This window comes from Phoca vitulina, unplaced genomic scaffold (genome assembly GCF_004348235.1).
Source record: "Phoca vitulina isolate PV1807 unplaced genomic scaffold, GSC_HSeal_1.0 scaffold69, whole genome shotgun sequence".
Lineage (NCBI taxonomy): Eukaryota > Metazoa > Chordata > Mammalia > Carnivora > Phocidae > Phoca > Phoca vitulina.
The window spans coordinates 7,748,766-7,770,013 of record NW_022589772.1 but is presented as its reverse complement, the minus strand read 5'-3'; the positions used below and the strand labels follow the sequence as shown (position 1 = coordinate 7,770,013).

The 21,248-nt window shown below is 35.7% G+C and overlaps 1 protein-coding gene across 2 annotated transcripts in view; it reads left to right on the top strand.

The window, feature by feature from the left end:
* Positions 1–21,248, top strand: part of RADX (RPA1 related single stranded DNA binding protein, X-linked) — an 81,531-nt gene that overhangs the window by 55,898 nt on the left and 4,385 nt on the right. For both annotated transcript variants that reach the window (XM_032392831.1, XM_032392830.1), the window contains exons 12-13: positions 6,369–6,659; positions 16,451–16,618. In XM_032392831.1, coding sequence (XP_032248722.1) covers positions 6,369–6,659; positions 16,451–16,618 — 459 coding nt within the window. The remainder of the gene's footprint in view (positions 1–6,368; positions 6,660–16,450; positions 16,619–21,248) is intronic.

Sequence of the window (21,248 nt, the reverse complement as noted above, 5' to 3'; positions counted from 1 at the left end):
TTGTCCCTGGCTTTTCCTCTCTGGCCTTAGGGTGTTTATGTCTCAACTGTAATCTGCCCCAGGTGTCTGTGGGTTGTTTGTCTACCTTCTAATGTTTTCCAGCAATGACCACTGCTATTCCAGCCTATTTGAGTTCCAGATTAGGTGAAACAGAGACAGGAGTCTTGTATTCGTCCTTCAGAAAGCTTCCAGACAGGTTGAACAGACCTACACAATAATTCGTGAATAACATCTGCTCTGCTCCCTCTAGAACCTTGGACCAGGCTCCCATACTAGAAATGCAGGTTGCTTTCTTCAAGAATGCTACCCTGCTGGGGAGAGGGTGGGACAAAGGCAAGTAAAAATTCCACAGAGTTTTCCTAATATTTTTAAGTGACCTTTTTCCTTTTTTTAAGATTTTATTTATGTATTTGAGAGAGCTAAAACAATTTGGTGGAGGGACAGAGGGAGAGGGAAAAGCAGACTTCCTGCTGAGCAGGGAGCCCAATGGGAGGCTCAATCCCAGGACCCTGGGATCATGACCTGAGCTGAAGGCAGACGCTTAACTGACTGAGCCACCCCGGCACCCTGCAAGTGACCTTTTTCTTGATTTGGCATTCACTTTGTTCCTGTAAACATTTGATTGTTTTCTAGATTTCTGACAAAGTCTTTTCTGACAGTTTCTGCATATTTTTTAATGTTTCTGTGTGGGGAATGGAAGCTTTGAGCTGCCCACTCTGCCATTTTGCTCAACTTACAAAGTTTTATTGTTTCTTTATATTGTTAGTGGCTGCTGATAATAAATGCTTAGGTCCATTAATTCATAAGAGGCTGCAAAGTGGTCATAAGCTAATTCTATCATTCCTTCATTTAGTAGCTGAAATAGCTTTATAAGGAGAAACTTCTAATTTATTATTTGGTTACTAAAATGTACCATTCATTGAGGAAAGGCAGGATAGATACTTGATTCTTTCTCTTTATCAATTTTCAAAATAATGAGTTGGATGCCTAGAATTTTCCAAAGATCACCAATTAGTTTTTTGTTTGTTTTTGGTATTTTTAATAATGTTATAAACTCATGAATTTAAATATATTTGATGTGTTTCTTTCTGTCGCAATTACCATCCTCATCACTGGTCAAGCTATTTCATTTTTGGCTAGTAGGAAACTCTGAAAATTTGCTTATGAGTCCTTTTGATATGACTTTAATGGTTTGCAATAGCTTTTTGATATCTGGCTTGACAAAGTATATCCATGCTCATTGTGAATATTTTCTGCCTCAGACATGGAATCAGCTATTTCTCCACAGAGCTCTGGTATTTAAGAACTACAGATTAGGCATTATGGGTGTTGATTGATTTTGGTTTAGTTATTATTTCTAGGCCTTTGCAGTGGACAGAACTAGAAAATGTACTCAGCTGACTGGTTGCTTAGTTAAGACAAAATATGTCTTGATTTCATTTTTATATTTTCAATTCAAATTCACAACTACAGAATTTTTACTTAGGAGATAAAGCTAGAAGAGGCTTTTTTCCACTGCAAGAATCTTGCATCTGAAGACCCTGGAGATGATAGAATCAGAATATTACATAGTAATTTGTTTGCTTCCACTCACCACATATAAAAACAGTTCCAGAATAATCACCTGAACATTTGCATCAACAATTTTCCTATAAACAATTTAAGGTTTGTTTTGTTTATTTTGCAATTATTTTGTCTTTGGAATATGCCAACTAGGGATACATGAATTATTATTCATTAAAGCCACTTGTGATATTTCTCTCTGTATGGTTATACGGTGGATAGATATTTAGGTTCATTTCTTTTATTTTGATGCTTAAGGATTGCTTTATTTAAATAAACACTTAATTTTCTAAATTATTTTCATGGTTCAATAGTCAAATATAGAAAAAGAATATATATTTAAAGAAGTTTAGCTTTTATCCCGTTCCCTGCACCTGATTCCTTCTCACTCACTGTAGGTAACTTTTTAATTCATTCTATGATGTATTTTTCTATTGTTTGTTTTATAATATAAGCAGATATGTAAGTATTTCAAAGAAAAAGAGTCATGCTCCCCTTTCTTATATAAATGTGGTTCTACTACTTTTGAGAGTAATTTGACAATACCAAATATGTTATACCCTCTGACCTATGTGTTGGGTACACAAGGAGACATGCTCTAAGATGTTTATTGGAGATATTGTAAATGATGGTACAACGAAGATAAGGATGTATGTATCTTTTCACATTAGTGTTTTTGTATTCTTTGGATAAATACCCAGAATTGGAACAGCTAAATCTATATGGTAAATCTACTCTTAATTTTATTAAAGACCTCCATTCTGTTTTCCTAGCAGCTGCACCAATTTATATTCCCACCAACAATGTGTGAGGGTTCCCTTCTGTCCACATATTCTCCAATAGTTATTTCTTGTCTTTTTGATAATGGCCATTCTAACAGGTGTGAGGTGATATTTTGTTGTGGTTTTGATCTGCATTTTCCTAGTAATGAGTGGTGTTGAACTTGTTTTCATGTGCCTATTGGCCATCTGTATGTCTTCTTTGAAAAAATGACTATTCAGATCCGCTGCCCTTTTTTTAATCAGGTTTCTTTTTTTAAATTGTTAAGTTGTATGAATTCTTTCTGTATTTTAGATATTAATTCCTTATCAGATATATGCAAATATCTCCTCCCATTGAGTAGGTTGCCTTTTTGTTTTGATGATGGTTTCCTTTGCTGTGCAAAAACTTTTTAGTATGATGTGATCCCATTTGTTTCTTTTTGCTTTTCTTTCCCTTGGCTTTGGAGTCAGATCCAGAAACACATCTCTAAGACTGATGTCTTAGTGCCTTAGGAGCTTACTGCCTATGTTTTATTCTAGGAATTTTATGGTTTCAGGTCTTACATTCTAATCTTTAATGCATTTTGAGTTAAGTTTTGTGTATGGTGTAAGTTAGCAGTCTAGTTTCATCTTTTGCATGTGACTTTCCAGTTTTTTCAGCACCATTTATTGAAACAACCGTCCTTTCTCCAATGTATACTCTTGACTCCTTTGTCATAAATTAATTGTCCGTATATATGTGGGTTTCTTTCTGGGCTTTCAGTTCTGTTCCATTGATCTGTGTGTCTGTTTTTATGCCAGTACCATACTGTTTTGATTACTATATAGCTTTGTAGTATAGTTTGAAATCTGCCAGTATGATACCTCCAGCTTTGTTATTCTTTCTAAAGATTGCCCTGGCTATTTAGGATCTTTAGTGGTTCCATACAAATTTATAGAATTACTTGTTCTAGTTCTGTGGAAAATGCCATTGGAATTTTGATGGGGATTGCATAGAATCTGTGGATTGCTTTGGGTAGTATGGACGTTTTAACAATATTGATTTTTCTAGTCCATGAAGACAGAATATCTTTCCATTTGTTTGTGTCATCTTCAGTTTCTTTCATCAGTGTCTTATAGTACAGGTCTTTCACCACCTTGGTTAAATTTATTTTTAGGTATTTTATTCTTTGGTGCAATTGTAAGTGAGATTGTTTTCTTAATTTCTCTTTCTGATAGTTGTTAGTGTATAGAAATACCACACATTTCTGTATATTGATTTTGTATCCTGCATCTTTACTGAATTTGTTTTTGAGTTCTAACAGGTTTTTTTGTGTGTGTGGCGACTTTAGGAATATGTATATTATGTCATCTACAAATGGTGACAGTTTTACTTCTTCCTTTCCAATTTGGATGCCTTTTTTTCTTCTTGTCTTATTGCTGTGGTTAAGACTCCCAATACTCTATTGAAGAAAAGTGATGAGAGAGGGTATCTTGTCTTGTTCCTGATCTTAGAGAAAATGCTTTAAATTTTTCACTGTTGAGTATGACAATAACAGTATTACTGAGATCATAAAACGTTACAGGTAGCCTCTGACTTACACACTTTTTTAAAAAGTCTGTTTTATACTTGCTACTGAGTGAAAAATACCCTGTTCTTTTCTAGCCTTGTAGATCTTACACCAAGGTGGAGTTAGTGGATGGAAGGGGGGAAGAGGCAAAGAAAATAGCTCCTCACCCTCCCAAATGCTTCCATACACCCCTGCCCATCATTTTTATCTATATAATAAAATGCTCAGAGTAGATTTTGTGAAGAAACAAAATTACCATGCCTACATACATACATTTATACTGTATATTTTTTACCTCACAACCTTAATGTGGTCTTCTACTAAAATTTTTCCCCACTAAAACATAAGTCTGTTCTCACCAGAAATTAGGGTAAAATGAATCATTAAAATAAGTTATTATTATAATTATAACATATAATCATATATATATTTATATACATATATATCTGCAAAAACATAATTTTACTAGGGAATTAACCTGTATCTTTGTTGTGCATTAGGCTTAAAAACATAATGTGTTTCATATGGTAATTTTAGTAGTATTCAAACTAAAAATAAAAGAATTCCAGTTCATAATTTTCCATCATATTTTTAGAAAAACCTGAACTCTAGATGTATTTTTGTCTCCTAATTATTGCCTTTGAAATCTTGTTATTCACAGTGACTGACAGTATCTCTTGTATTGAATTCATATCCATTTGTAATAATTGTGAACATATAATCAGGGTAGGGTACTTACAGTCCCAAGTTACCAAACTAAAAAACAAAGCAAGGATTTTTCAGAGGAATTTTTCAAATAAACATTTGTACCTTGCCAGTCCTTGATATCAACACTCGAACAAAGCATAGCAAATATTCTGACTTATTCTTGACAGGGTCAGTCATAGGATTTTTTTTTCCTGTAAGGTAGATATGATTATTTAATTTTTAAAAATTGGAATAGCTTATAACTTGTTATTTGCATGCTATATTTTAGAACAAATAAGTCAGGAATGTTCACTATAACTTGAGTCATTGTAAAGCTAATTATTGTTGTTCTAATTATGTACTTTTATTAGTTTGGGGAAAGGAGAACTATCTTAGAAAATAAAAAAGATTAAATCATTCTACAGTTCTGTTTAGTGCTATTAACTGAGTTTTTCTCTTGGCTTTGATTAATTCCATTCTTTTTTCATGTGCAATTACATTTTTTATCCTTTTTGTTATCAAGCATTATTATAGGAAGTTAAGTGTGTTCATCAACTGAATTTTGAATTAAACTCTTTTGTAATATTGCAGTGGTTTGAATTCTTGGAGAGTAAGAAATGTGTATTCAACTTCTTTATTTTCTCTTACAACTCAGTCTAGTACTTTACCCCATAAGAAATTTTTAGTAAGTCTCTGGCTAGGTTTAAAAAACTAAGAAAGTGGTGTGGGAATAGGGTATGTTTCAAAAGCAGAAGTGGTATATTAACCACATTGAAACTTTGCTGTTGAAACCCCCTTCAGCCTTAGCAAGGTTTTTTATGCTAGGATAATAATAAGCACCAAGGCATAGCATAGGCCACCTGCAAGGAAGCAATTCAGCAACCTTGGTAAACTCTGAAACAGAGTAGCTGTCAGTTTGTCTCAGCTAGCAGAACTGACAACATGAGAGTCTTGTTCCAAAATCTATTTTTTCTGATTCTGCCATGTGTCTTCAGTTCCCAGGGTGTATTATTCAGTTAAAATATTATTTTACCAAATTCTTTAGCACAGTTACTGGAATATATATAATAAGTGCTCAATAATTATTTGCTGAAAGAAAGAATGAATGAATGAATGTCATAATGTGTAGGGGAGAAATTGTATTCTGCCTTATAGACTAAATATGTTAGATAAACTGTACATAAGTGATAAATTGACTTGATAGAAAACAATCAAGAATTGAAGAGATCTTTCATCTGAGTTTAGTCCCCTCTTTGTTTTCCATGTTATTTAGATCTGAAAGGAGTATCATATATAATAAGTGGCTTTCTTGAAGGAGAGTTATATCCATGAAAAAGACTGTATTTTGTATCTGTTCAGGCTCCTTTTAGCAAAGATTAACAAATTTTATTAGAAGCTTAAATTCCACCAATAGTGAATGGTGGTCCCATCTATAAGAGTTATGAATTTGACTTAACTTGAATTTGTCACTGAATATAAAAGGAATATATGTTTATTTAAGAGAGTTTAGAAAATACAGAAAAAGTGTAAGGAAGGTAATTACAAATCTTCATAATTCCAGCAACAGAGAAAAACAATATCAGTTTTTAATATTTTGGAGGAAAAGTTTATTTTGAAAATGAATTTAGTTCTCTCTTCACTTTAATAAGAATTATCTTTTGGACATTCAATTTACATTTTATATGTGGTTGTTTGATTTTTAAAGTTAATTAAACTATTCCTCATTAATCTGTACTTTTTTGTACTGAATGACTTGATTTGGTTAGTTTGCAGGTCCATTGTGTCTATCTCATTGTGTCTTTAACAGGTCGAGAAAGTGCAAGTACTAGTACCGCAGGGAAAGCCAGAAAAACTATAAGCGATAAGTGGGAAAGTCAGCTATGGAGAGAGAAAAAGTTTGGCTTAATAGATCACCTGCATTACAGCCATGTTTATCCTGAAAGTATTCCACGGAAATTTATTTTCGAGCAGAGAAAGTTTCTTACGGAGCAGTTTAATTCTCAGCCTGCAAAGTACATACCACCAGAGGGAAGGCCCCCAAACCTTGATGACTTTAAGAGTGCCCGGAGCCTTGGACATTTTGAAGTAACCATCCTAGGTAAGTGAAGTGTTCTTTTCTTTGAATATCATTAATTTAATATATTTTCAATATAGATGATACTATTTTGCTTGAAAAAATTAAGCTCCCCCCCAAAAAAATAAAGTCCAAGGAGAGCTCCTGTTTAGCTCAAACTAATGGAGGAATGGAGCACTAATTCTGGAATACATTAAGCTCTAATTGTGGGCTTTAAACATTGGCAAGTCCTAGGAAAGTATTTGGGCAGAGAAGAATGGGAACCAAGGGAACTTTCCCCACCCCTGACTACCTGACTACTTCTAAAACTGATTTTGTTTTTCTTTAGCCTCCACTTTCTTGCTCATGTTCTCTGCCTCTTTCTCAGTGTATCTGAACCGTTGAAAGGTAAAATGTAGGTTAAAGAGAAAAGGGGTACTAATCGAGAAAAGCTCCTATGAACAGAGGTCTGTTTAGCCCCTATAAAATATTAAATTCTCAACTAAATCAGGTTGTAACAGAAAGAAGCTAAAAAACTTCCCTGGTCTATAAGGAACCATAAGGAAAAATAAATGGATTTTCTCAGGTTGTTCAAAACTGAGAAGTACCCATAGAACTTACAGAAATTTAAAAGTCAATAAAAAAAAAGATGTGGTGTATATATATATATACACACACACACATACACACACACAAAAAAAAAGTCAACACAATTTTTTTAAGAGAACAAACTGACAGTTACCAGAGGGAAGATGGGTGAGGGGATAGGTGAACTAGGTGTTGGGGATTAAGGAGTGCACTTGTTGTGATGAGCATAGGGTTATGTATGGAAGTGTTGAATCACTATATTGTACACCTGAAACTAATATTACACTGTATGTTAACTAACTGGAATTTAAATAAAAACTTTTAAAAAGTCAACACATTTTTAAACTTATATTTAATTTTATCTTTCTTTCCGATGAATGAAAAATGTACACAAAAAATTCTAAAATAAAACCATAGCCAAAATAAGCTATTCTCAGAGTCAAGAAAAATGTTTATTTGTATCTCAAAGGAAGGTCTTGTTACCTTAAAATAAAAGAATGAGGAAATGTCATTAGCAAATTAATTTAATGGCTGAAAGAAAGTGCAGTTCATAGATTTTTACATCTACAGTACTGAAATGAATTACCTTGACTTTTATCAGGATTCCTTTTTCATTTTTACTCTCTCACATTCCCTCTTCTCTGCCTCCTCACACACATATGTACATACGTGTGATTGTGTGTATGTGTACAATCTATGAAAAGTATGACTTTTCCCTGACTCTGTTAGACATGTCAGACCTGTTTCAAATGCTTCTTTTTACTAGACTGTATTACTTGGTCTCTTTACATCACTTAAAAGCAAGAATCAAATGAAAAGGGCAAATGTGTCATTCTGTCCAATCAGCTCTAGTCCACATTAGAATTACGCTGTTTTATGTCCTACCTATTTTCAAGGACTTAAGGTGGTTTACAGGGATAAAAACAGTGAAAAAGAAGTCACAGGTGGATAAAACCAAACAGAACGTTTAAAAGGAAACAGAAAAAGTACATATTACTAGGTACCTGCAAATAACTAAATTACCATTTGGCAGTAATTTTTGGTCAACTTTCTGGCAGGAAGAAAGAAAGGGATTTTTTTCCTGATCAATGGTACTGATCCATTGATTCTTTTTTTTATATTTCAAGTTTTTATTTAAATTTTAGTTAACATATAGTATAATATTAGTTTCAGGAGTAGAATCCAACAATTCATCACTTACATATAACACCTAGTGCTGATCCATTGATTCTTATAGAACCTTGATGGGAAGAGGTAGCCTATCAGAATCAACTGAGGGAGACCTTCCCACACTCCATAAGATTCTGGTACACTCCAGAGAAGCAGCCTATTCAATGTCCCTTACCTTCCTAAGGGAGACTTACTGCTACACCAGGGCCAGTGACAAGAATGTGTCCTGCTTGTCAGGTATGCAGGAATAGAATTAAGATTGAGAAGTACTACTCTCTTAATAGGACTTGAAGTATAGATATTCTCAGATTTGGGGGGTTTTAAAAGATTTTATTTATTTATTTGAGAGAGAGCACCAGAGAGAGAGAGCAAGCACGAGTGGGGGTCAGAGGGAGAGGAAGAGAAGCAGGCAGGGAGTCCGATGCGGGGCTCCGACCCAGGGCCCTGGGATCAGGACCTGAGCCAAAGGCAGACACTTAACCAACTGAGCCATCTCGGTGCCCCAGATATTCTCAGATTTTGGTTAAACAAGTGGTGAATATCAGATGTGAAAGTAGTGAACTTATTACAGCTTTTGTGAAAGTATGAAACTAAGTTGTATTATGAGACCAGACAAATGGCCAATCCTTTGTAAGCATGGCATGAGCAATGAACTCAAAAGAGATGATTACATCTCTTAATAATGTACTCTCTGTTAAAAGATATAATCCTAAAACCGAAAGATAACCTTGTATGTGTTCAGTACATGGGGGTACACTTGTTCTGTAAAGGGCCAAGTAGTAAATGTTTGAGGCTTTGCAGGCCATGCAGTATCTGTCCCAACTACTTAGTTCTGCTGTTTTAGTGTGAAAGCAGTCATAGACAATATATAAATGAATGTGTATGGCTCTGTTTGGATAAAACTTTATTTATAGACACTGACATTTGAATTGCTTATAAATAATTTTCACATATCACAAAATATTCGTTTGATTTTTTTCAACCATTTAAGATGTAAAAAAAACATTCTTAGCTCATGGGTTGTACAAAACCAGGTGCAAGCTAGATTTGAACCCCCAGGTCATAGTTTGCTGACCCCTGTTCTAAAAGACCTCTATTTTTACATAAAACTAGCTAAACCAGGGGCGCCTGGGTGGCTTAGTCGGTTAAGCGGCTGCCTTCGGCTCAGGTCATGATCCCAGGGCCCTGGAATCGAGCCCCGCATAGGGCTCCCTGATCGGCAGAGAGCCTGCTTCTCCCTCTCCCTCTGTCTGCCGCTCTGCCTACTTGTGCTCTCTCTCTCTGTTAAATAAATAAATAAAAATCTTTAAAAACAAAACAAAACAAAAAAAACTAGCTAAACCAATCCAAGCAGATAAATCTATATGATATTTAAATTTCTTCCAACATGAGGATTGTCCACCTATGTTGATACTATCTTCCAGTGATTGATTATTTCTCTGCAGTATCTTGCTGATCTCTGGAGGACCCAGTAATTTTGAAGTGTCTTATTCTGGGAGCCAGAAAGGTTATTCACACCACAACTCTGTTACAATCATTAGCTCTGATTGGTCTAGGGTGAATCATTACTGAGAACATTGAATGGAATTATGAATCTTCCTTCCTACAATTCTAATGGCTCCCAACAACCTGTTGCAATATCAGAAACCTATTCCAGAAATGCTGGTTCTTGTATTAAAATCCTTGCTATGCCATCTCACTTGTCTCAAATAAATAGATATTTTTAGTAAGCACTAAAACCTCATTCCATTGCTTATTATGAAATAACACACATTTCAAAAAGAAGATACTGGAATGAAGTAACAAACTAAATTTTCAGTGCCTTTAGGCCCAGTTACAAAATCTATTGGTCAATCTCTCCTAATTTTAAGAATTATTCCCCCTTTAAATATAAGAAAACAGTTTTCAAAACCTAGATGGCATTAGTATATTCATGACTCTGCTAACACTGATTTAGTTACCCATGAAATGCTGTGAGTCAATCAAAGCTTAAGAGTCCTCTCTTCAATTTGCATTTGACTCAGGTAATAACGATCATAATTCAGCCAGCCTTTTGTAAACCTCTGAAGGTCATCAGCTTTGTCTCTTACAAGTCAAGAGAAACCCCCCCCCAGTTTTCTATATGGTTTGTTCTTTTCCTTTTTTGCAAAATGCATTTAAATGCATTTTTAATAACGTTAACTATAACATCAAAGCAATTTAATATGTTGTAGTTATATTGAAATAATAAGGATTTACTTACCTTGACTTTTTTCTTCTATTAAAGCAACCAAGGAGGCCAACATAACTCCTCCCCTCCTTGGTACTAGCCTGCGGGCTCAGGGCAAATTATTCTTACCCATAAGATATGCCTCCTTCCTTGTTGAAGCCTATTCGAACCATTAACTGAGTAGCACCGAGTTTTCTCACTGTTGGTTCCCTCACTGGCTACATCCTCAGGATATCTTTTCCCACTGAGAGGCTTCCCCACTCTTGTATCTCAGTACGAGCAGTACACTGGATTATATGGGTTCCAGAGCTAGATTACTGTTGCCATACCTTAATTCTGTCCCTTATTTCATTGCATAATTAATTATAATTTAATCATGAAACCTGAAGCACCTACTATCAGATTTTGTCATCATAAGACACCCATTTTCCCCATATTTTAACATCTTTGAAAATCGATATGCATCTTACAATTGAAGTCATGTCTTTGTTCAGTTGGTAGCATTTTTCTTAGTGGCATCTTAGATTAAGTAAAATATGGTATGTTGCAAGCATTGTGCTAAGTGCCAGGATTATAAATTGCCTCCCCTCTAATGCACACATACACACACTTTCACACTTTTTATTGGAAAAAAAATTCAGTGATTACAAAGAATTGAGGAAGAAGATATATAAATTGCATATAACACACATTACAAAAGAATAATATGAGCTTACTTGTTTGATCTTATATTTTCCTATAATTTTGAATATAGTCCAGATATATGATCACATTTACCTAGACAGTAAGGTGTAAGTTACTGAAGTAACACATAAACAGAAAGTCACCATTGAAGTGCATATGTATGTACACTGTGGGAAGGATATTTGTGTTCCTCTCCTTTGGTAATAGGAATACAGATGAATTCATATTTGAACACATAATGCACAAATATCTTAAAGTCTAGTATTTGAAAATTATAGGTAAAAAATGCATAAACATACATTCATTTGCTTGATTTAACAAGTATTTACTGAGCATCTAATGTGTGCCCAGCACTGTTCTAGGTCCTGAGGTTACGAGGTTAAGTGAGTGAACACAACAAATAAAAGAGCTTGCTGATAAAAGAGATGGTGATAAATGCTAGAAAGGGGTCGGAGAGTAAGGTAGTAGGAAAGTATTACATTTCATCTTTTTTGGGGGGGAGGGGCAGAGGGAGAGGAAGAGAGAGAATCTTTTTTTTTTGGATTTTTAAAAAAATTTTATTATGTTATGTTAATCACCATACATTACATCATTAGTTTCTGATGTACTGTTCCATGATTCATTGTTTGCCTATAACACCCAGTGCTCCATTCAACACATGCCCTCTTTAATACCCATCACCAGGCTAACCCATCCCCCCACCCCCCTCCCCTCTAGAACCCTCAATTTGTTTCTCAGAGTCCAGGTATCTCATGGTTCGTCTCCCCCTCCAATTTCCCCCCCTTCATTTTTCCCTTCCTACTATCTTCTTTTTTTTAACATATAATGTATTATTTGTTTCAGAGGTACAGGTTTGTGATTCAACAGTCTTACACAATTCACAGCGCTCACCATAGCACATACCCTCCCCAATGTCTATTACCCAGCCACCCCATCCCTCCTACCCCCACCACTCCAGAAACCCTCAGTTTGTTTCCTGAGATTAAGAATTCCTCATATCAGTGAGATCATATGATACATGTCTTTCTCTGATTGACTTATTTCGCTCAGCATAATACCCTCCAGTTCTATCCACGTCATTGCAAATGGCAAGATTTCATTCCTTTTGATGGCTGCATAATATTCCATTGTATATATACACCACATCTTATTTATCCATTCATCTGTCAATGGACATCTTGGCTCTTTCCATAGTTTGGCTATTGTGGACATTGCTGCTATAAACATCGGGGTGCACGTACCCCTTCAGATCCCTACATTTGTATCTTTGGGATAAATACCCAGTGGTGCAATTGCTGGGTCGTAGGGTAGCTCAATTTTCAACTTTTTGAGGAACCTCCATACTGTTTTCCAGAGTGGCTGCACCAGCTTGCATTCCCACCAACAGTGTAGGAGGGTTCCCCTTTCTCTGCATCCCCGCCAACATCTGTCGTTTCCTGACTTGTTAATTTTAGCCATTCTGACTGGTGTGAGGTGGTATCTCATTGAGGTTTTGATTTGGATTTCCCTGATGCCGAGCGATGCTGAGCACTTTTTCATGTGTCTGTTGGCCATTTGGATGTCTTCTTTGGAAAAATGTCGTTCATGTCTTCTGCCCATTTCTTGATTGGATCATTTGTTCTTTGGGTGTTGAGTTTGATAAGTTCTTTATAGATTTTGGATACTAGCCCTTTATCTGATATGTCATTTGCAAATATCTTCTCCCATTCTGTTGGTTGTCTTTTGGTTTTGTTGACTGTTTCCTTTGCTATGCAAAAGCTTTTTTATCTTGATGAAGTCCCAATAGTTCATTTTTGCCCTTGCTTCCCTTGCCTTTGGCGATGTTTCTAGGAAGAAGTTGCTGCGGCTGAGGTCGAAGAGGTTGCTCCCTGTGTTCTCCTCAAGGATTTTGATGGACTCCTGTCTCACATTGAGGTCTTTCAACCATTTGGAGTCTATTTTTGTGTGTGGTGTAAGGAAATGGTCCAGTTTCATTCTTCTGCATGTGGCTGTCCAATTTTCCCAACACCATTTGTTGAAGAGACTCTCTTTTTTCCATTGGACATTCTTTCCTGCTTTGTCGAAGATTAGTTGACCACAGAGTTGAGGGTCCATTTCTGGGCTCTCTATTTCTGTTCCACTGATCTATGTGTCTGTTTTTGTGCCAGTACCATACTGTCTTGATGATGACAGCTTTGTAAGAGAGCTTGAAGTCCAGAATTGTGATGCCACAAGCTTTGGTTTTCTTTTTCAACATTCCTCTGGCTATTTGGGGTCTTTTCTGGTTCCATACAAATTTTAGGATTATTTGTTCCATTTCTTTGAAAAAAGTGGATGGTATTTTGATAGGGATTGCATTGAATGTGTAGATTGCTCTAGGTAGCATTGACATCTTCACAATATTTGTTCTTCCAATCCATGAGCATGGAACGTTTTTCCATTTCTTTGTGTCTTCCTCAATTTCTTTCATGAGAGTTTTATAGTTTTCTGAGTACAGATTCTTTGCCTCTTTGGTTAGATTTATTCCTAGGTATCTTATGGTTTTGGGTGCAATTGTAAATGGGATCGATTCCTTAATTTCTCTTTCTTCTGTCTTGTTGTTGGTGTATAGGAATGCCATTGATTTCTGTGCATTGATTTTATATCCTGCACTTTACTGAATTCCTGTATGAGTTCTAGCAGTTTTGGGGTGGAGTCTTTTGGGTTTTCCACATAAAGTATTATCTGCAAAGAGTGAGAGTTTGACTTCTTCTTTGCCGATTCGTATGCCTTTTATTTCTTTTTGTTGTCTGGTTGCTGTGGCTAGGACTTCTAGTACTATGTTGAATAGCAGTGGTGAGTGGACATCCCTGCCGTGTTCCTGACCTTAGGGGGAAAGCTGGAAGAGAGAGGATCTTAAGCAGGCTCCATGCCCAGGGTGGAGCCTGATGCGGGGCTCGATCTCCCAACCCTGAGATCATGACCTGAGCCAAAATCAAGAATCTGATGCTTAAACGACTGAGTCACCCAGGCACCCTGGAAAGGATGACATTTTCATAGAGTGGTCAGGATTAGGGTTAGGTCTCCCTGAAAAAATAACATTTCACCAGAATCCTGATGGGGGTGAAGGAACAATCTGGTTATCTGAGGAAAGAACATTCTAGGCACAGAAACAGCAAGTATGGAGGCTCTGAGGCCTGTTTACTTATACATTTGTACCCACAACTCTAGTTTTAACCAAGGAACTCACAACAAATTTCATGAGTAATGATGAAGCTAAACTCACCATATTTTATAATTTAGAAAATAATTCAAAAGAGTATCAATGACACACTGATAATCAAACTACCTTCCTGAGAATATCAGGATTTCCAACTTCGGATATTTTCTCAATTCTAAGGCATACTTTCTTTTTTTATATTTGCAAGTTGGAATGCATCTTACGGTCAATGGGTACATTTAATGCAGAATTTCCTTTTTATTAAAACTGTTACTAAGTTGATGGTATATCTTAGAGTTAAATTTGGTCTTAGAATCAAGGCAATAAGATACCAATATGTGCACTTACACATGAGTTTTGCAACATTGCTTAGAGTTACAGGGTAGTTATACTTCCTATACTGAATTGAAATCCTCAGTAAATTCTAGATAGTGTGACCATTATAGTTTATGAATACCAAATTTTAGTTATCCTTAAAACCTTTAAGTAGCCATTAGTTGTATGTTAAATTAAAGCTGTGGAATTTTAGTGTCATTTGCCCATAAAAAGCAAAAATAATAGGGTGCCTGGGTGGCTCACATGGTTAAGTGTCTGCCTTTGGCTCAGGTCATGATCCCAGGGTCCTGAGATTGAGCCCCGCATCGGGCTCCTTGCTCTGTGGGGAGCCTGCTTCTCCCTCTCCCTCTGCCGGCCGCTCCTCCTGCTTGTGCTCTCTCTCTGTCAAATAAATAAATAAAATCTTTTAGAAAAATGCACTTGTTTTTCTGTATCAGTTTACAGCTTAACAGGAAGGAATTTGTTTACCTATCATTGACACAAGCACAGTAGTTAAGAATTGCTATAGCTATGAGTAGAGGAGATATTAAGATCATAGAATCTATAAAACTTGCTGGCTGAATATCAGGGAAGAACAAAAGGAAGGAGTTAAGGATAACCTCCAGGATTCTGTTTTGGGTGACTGGGTAGAATTCATGGGGTTTTCAAGCTGTGCTCTGCGTGTTTACCCTTTGTCCAGTCAAGATGGTCTCCTTACTCTGATCTATAATTTTGACTACTCCCTGCCCTGCCTGAAATACCTTCTCTCTGTTTATTTAAATGCTATTCATCCTTTTGTACCCAGCTCAAAGCTTCGCCTCTAAAAAGTCTTCTTTTAAAAAAAAAAAAAAAAGATTTATTTATTTTAGTGAGAGAGTATGCAAAAGCAGGGGGAAGGGCAGAGGGAAAGAATCCTCAAGCCAACTCCCAACTGAACACACAGCCCAATGCAGGGCTCGATCCCAGGACCCAGAGATCATGACCTGAGCTGAAATCAAGAGTCAGACACCTGAATGACTGAGCCTCCCAGGCACCCCTACAAAGTCTTTTAGATCCACCCTGGTAGACAGTGACCCATACAAAGAGATGACAGTCACAGGCCAGGATTTACTTTGGTTGTTCCCCCATAGCCCCTTTTCTGCTGCAACCTTTTATAGCCCTAAGGGTGAGTAAATGAAGTTTGTATTGCATAATTAAGGACAGATGGGACCTTGTTTCTACCTTCCCTGGCTTTGCTTGAATCATACATCCTTAAGTCCAAATGGCAATAAGGGAACCAATAGTCATCTCTGAATTATTCTATTCTGTAACAGCCCCTGACATAATATTAGACCAAGAAAAATATGCTACATCTCTTCATTTATGTGACCAAGCCATCCTCTGGATATTAAAATTTAAACCTTATATCCGTAGGTAAAACATTTTGGGGTTTTTTGTTTTTTGGTTTTTGGCAAAACATTTTGGATTGTTATTTCCAGCAGTGGTGATAGACTGCACTAAAGTGTCTCCTCTTTCAACCAGTTGCATGTATTCATAAAGTTTTGCACAGCAAAGGGTTTAATCCCTAGCTTTGAAACCATGCATTTACATGTGTGAAGCTATTTGGCACATGTCAGGATCAAACCAGCAAACCTGGCCTCATTAGCCTCCTGTACTAACCCACTTTTAACAAAGTGTGGTTTTTCTATACAGGTCTGAACCATGAGATTGCAATTGATGTTGCATTCCTGCCCATGTATTGTCCAGAAGATCTCCGAACATCTCAAATCGACACATTACTAACCTGCATGAATTACAGCTGTGTGTATCCGCAGGATGGACCTGGAAATGACACACTGGCAGGTCCAAGAGCACTTGCAGGTAAGACAATTTCAGTATTCCTTTCACTCAGAAGATAAAATTAATATTGTAAACACTTCTAATCTTAAGATGTGATTATATAAACAGTTCTAGCCTTAACATTCAATATAATTTAAAGGGTTGTTTGGTAAATGTACCCCAAGACTTATAAATGAGAATATATTTTAAATAAAATTGGACAAATTAATGGTTTTTATTCCAGGCAGACATTAAGAATGTTCTCTAAATGCATTTCTAAAAGTAAGTATTCATTAGATTTAAGTGGTATGCACATGGAGCAGTGCCAATTCGACTCTTCTCTCCTTTTAACTCAGGCGAAATGATCTGTCCTTTCACCTTACAATTGCCTGAAATTTTAAGACCTCCATAGTGTAGTACAGTATGGTTGTTTTCTCTTATAAATGTTTAGTTATTCAAGTGCTATGCAATAAATCCCTTGAGGACTGCTAGGAGTTCACGTAATCCCAATAGTGAAACCCTTCCACCAACTAATTGTTTAGGCTGCTACATAATTTACTGAACTCTATATTATTTCTATATTCCTGTAAAATTATGTATCCAGTTATAATTATCCACTTCCTGTTGTCATCTCTATTTCCGGAGCAGGTAGTAAAGTTTCTAGCAGTTCTCACTGAGCTTAGAAGGATATTACATTTAAAAGAGCTTTTAAGACAGCCTTTATTATCTTGGGATTTTGTGGTGGGTCTTTCTAAGCTGATGAAACTCTTGAGTGTATATTGTTTTTAAACAAGTCTTTTGAGGTGTGCCTGCTGATGAAGTAACTTTTGGCAGTAATGGTTACTGCAAACTGAGCTTGAATATCTGATTTTATAAGTCTTTTATTTTTTCCACAGTTCATTTTGGAGATGATATATTAGTTGACTTTGCAGTATTACTTCCTACATTGCAGCTCTTTAGACTTCCAGAAAGTCCAGATTTCTTAATTAGTGCCCTAATATATAGTTTAAATATTTGTGTATTCATTTTCTTACTGCATATATCATCTACTTCCATCACATTTCTTCTGCTATGTGTATATGTTATTATTGATATGAAATATCAAGGCAAAATTCTCAGTTGCTAATGCCAGTTGTTCTCCAGAAGTCACTAACATGGTCACCTGAAAAAACCTAGTATCATTCTGCCAAAGCAGTTAATATTTGAGACATGAAGGGCAAGAACCACTCGAAAAGTGATGTGGTAATCAAAAGCAAGGTGATTTGTTTCAAATAGAATATGTCCCAAACCATTTGTTGAAGAGACTTTTTCCCATTGGATATTCATTCCTGCTTTGTTGAAGATCAGTTGACCATATAGTTGTAGGTTAATTTCTGGGTTTTCTATTCTGTTCCATTGATCTATGTGTCCATTTTGTGCCAGTGCCATACTGTTTTGATAACTACAGCTTTATAATATAACTTGAAGTCCAGGATGTGATGCCTCCAGCTCTGCTTTTTCAAGATTGCTTCAGCTATTCTGGATCTTTTGAAGTTCCGTATAAATTTTAGGATTGTTTCATCTAGTTCTGTGAAAAATGCTGTTGGTATTTTGATAGGGATTGCATAAAATCTGTAGATTGCTTTGAGTAGTACAGACATTTTAGCAATACTTGTTCTTCCAATCCATGAGTATGGAATGTCTTTCCATTTCTTTATGTCATCTTCAATTTCTTTCATCAATGTTTTATGGTTTTCAGAGTACAGGTCTTTCACCTCTTTGGTGAGGTTTATTCCTAGGTATCTTATTATTTGGGTTGCAGTTGTGTTGGGGTTGTTTTCTTAATTTCTCTTTCTACTGTTTTCATTATTACTGTATAGAAATGCAACAGATTTCTGTATGTTGTTTTTGTATCCTGCAACTTTAGTGAATTTTTTTATCAGTTCTAGCTGTTTTTTGGTGGAGTCTTTAGGATTTTCTATATATAGTATCATGTCATCTGCAAATACTGAATGTTTTACTTCTTCCTTACCGATTTGGAGGTCTTCTGTTTCTTTTTGTTGTCTGACTGCTGTGGCTAGGACTTCCAGTACTCTGTTGAATAAACGTGGTAAGAGTAGTCATCCTTATCATGTTCCTGACCTTAGGGGAAAAGCTCTCAGTTTCTTCCCATTTAGGATGGTGTTAGCTGTGGGTTTTTCATATATGGCATTTGTTATGTTGAGGTATGTTCCCTCTAGAACTACGTTGCAGAGGGTTTTCATCATTCATGGATGTTGTACTTTATCAAATGCTTTATCTGTGTCTATTGAAATGATCATATGGTTTTCAGCCTTTCTTTTATCGATGTGATTTATCAAGTTGATTCATTTGCAAATATTAAACCACCCTTGCAACTGGGAATAAATCTCACTTGATCGCCCACACACACAGTCTTAAAGAAATACACATAAATGGAATTATAGTAAACATATAGTTCCATAACCACCTTTTTCCTCTTGACAATGTATCTTGAATAGTTTTCATGTTAGTATATAGAGAGCTACTTCATTCATTTTAATACCTATAAATATTTCACTGTGTGGATGTACCAAAATTTACTTAATCAGGCTCCTAGTGATGGGTGTTGAGATTCTTTTCAAATATTTTGGCTCTCGGCAAAGAGTACTGCAATAAATATCTATCTGTCTATCTCTGTGTGTGTATACATAATCTTTGTGCACTTATACACATATCTGTAAGATGAATTCTTGGAAGAGAAGTCACTGACTCAAAGATGTAGGCATTTAAAATTTTGGTAGTACTGTCACATTGTCATCCAAAAGATTTATACTGATTTACACTTTTACCAAAAGCAAGAATGCCACTTTACTCACACCCTTAGAAATGCTAGATATTGTTGTTCTTGTTAAATGTTGGCAGACTGGTGGCAAAAAAAGTTATTATATCACTATTTTCATTTGCATTTCTTATTTATTTCTAAGCTTGAACATCTTCATGTTTGTTGGCCATTTATATTTCTTCTTTCTATGAATTTTATATGCTAGTTTTATTTTTCCCATTTTTCTATAAGAATGTTCTTTTTCTTATTAATTTATAAATTTTATTTACATATTAAAGGAGTTAATCCCTTATTGTGTGTTGCAAATACTTTTATCCTGTTTGACTAAATTTGTTCAATGGGAGGCTTCTTTTGGTATTTTAAGTAATTTTATTTATATGTACTCAAATATATCAATCTTTTATTTTTGTGGCTGCTGGTTTTATGTCATACTCAGAAAGGCATCACTTAGTCCAAGATTATTTCTTTAAATTCAGTATGGGTTTTTGGTACTTTTATAGTTTCATTTTTTTACTGGTATCATTTTTATTATGACAAAATTTACATAAAATTTACCACTTTAACCATTTTTAACTGCACAATTCAGTGAAATTAAGTACACTCACAGTGTTGTGCAACCATCACTGCTATCCATTTTTAGAACTTTTTTATCATCCCAAACAGAAATTCTGATACCTTTAAATAGTAACTCCCCATTGCCCCGCTCTCCCCTGCCCTTGGTAACCTCTGTTTTACTTTCTGTCTCTATGAATTTGCCTGTTCCAGATAACTCATATAAGTGGAATCATACAGTCTTTGCCCTTTGTGCCTGGCTTATGTCACTTGGTCATCCATGTTGTAATACACATCAGAATTTCATTCCTTTTTACAGCTGAAGAATATTTCATTGTATGTATATACCACATTTTGTGTATCCATTCATGTGTTGATGGACATTTGGGTTGTTTTTACCTCTTCACTATTGTGAATAATTCTGCTATGAATATTGGTGTATGAGTATCCAAGTCTTTGCTTTCAGTTCTTTTGGGAATATACCTAGGAGTGGAATTGCTGAGTCATATAGTAATTCTGAATTTAACTTTTTGAACAACCACCAAACCATTGTCCACAGCAGCTGCACCATTTTACATTCCCACCAGCAATGCATGAGGATCCCAATTTCTCCACATTCTCACCAATACTTGTTATTTTCTGTTAGTTTTTGTGTTTGTTTTTTTTTTAACAAACCAGCCATCCTGAAATGGTATTTCATTTTGGTTCTGATTTGCATGTCCCTAATTATGAATGATGTTGGGCATCTTTTCATGTGCTCATTGGCCATTTGTATGTCTTCTTTGGAGAAATGTATATTCAAGTTCTTTGCCAATTTTGAACTGGATTATTTAGGGTTTTGTTGTTAATATGGCTTAATTTTCACCGTTGAAAATTTTAATCCATTTGGAATTTATTTTGGTATGGAAAGTGAGAAATGGACCCAGCTTTATTTTTTTCCAAGGGGTTAGCGGTATTTCCCAAATCATTTATTGACTAACGCTTACTGATATGATGTCCTAATTGGTATCATCTTTATGAACTATAGATAGACACACACACACACACACACACCCTCCTCCTCTTTGAACACATTGAGTTAACGTCTCCATTGATAAACACTTCAGAAGCATAACATGATACGGAAGAGTTTTAGCACATGTAAGAAAACAGTTTTATTATGCTCTAGGTAATCAGGGTTTTCCGTATTATTTTTGCAGGCAGGAATACCGCACTGTGTTACAAGATAGGTTAGATGGTGCCACAGTTACAAAGCCACTTCAAAGTCTCAGTGACTTTTAACACAATAGATGTTTATCT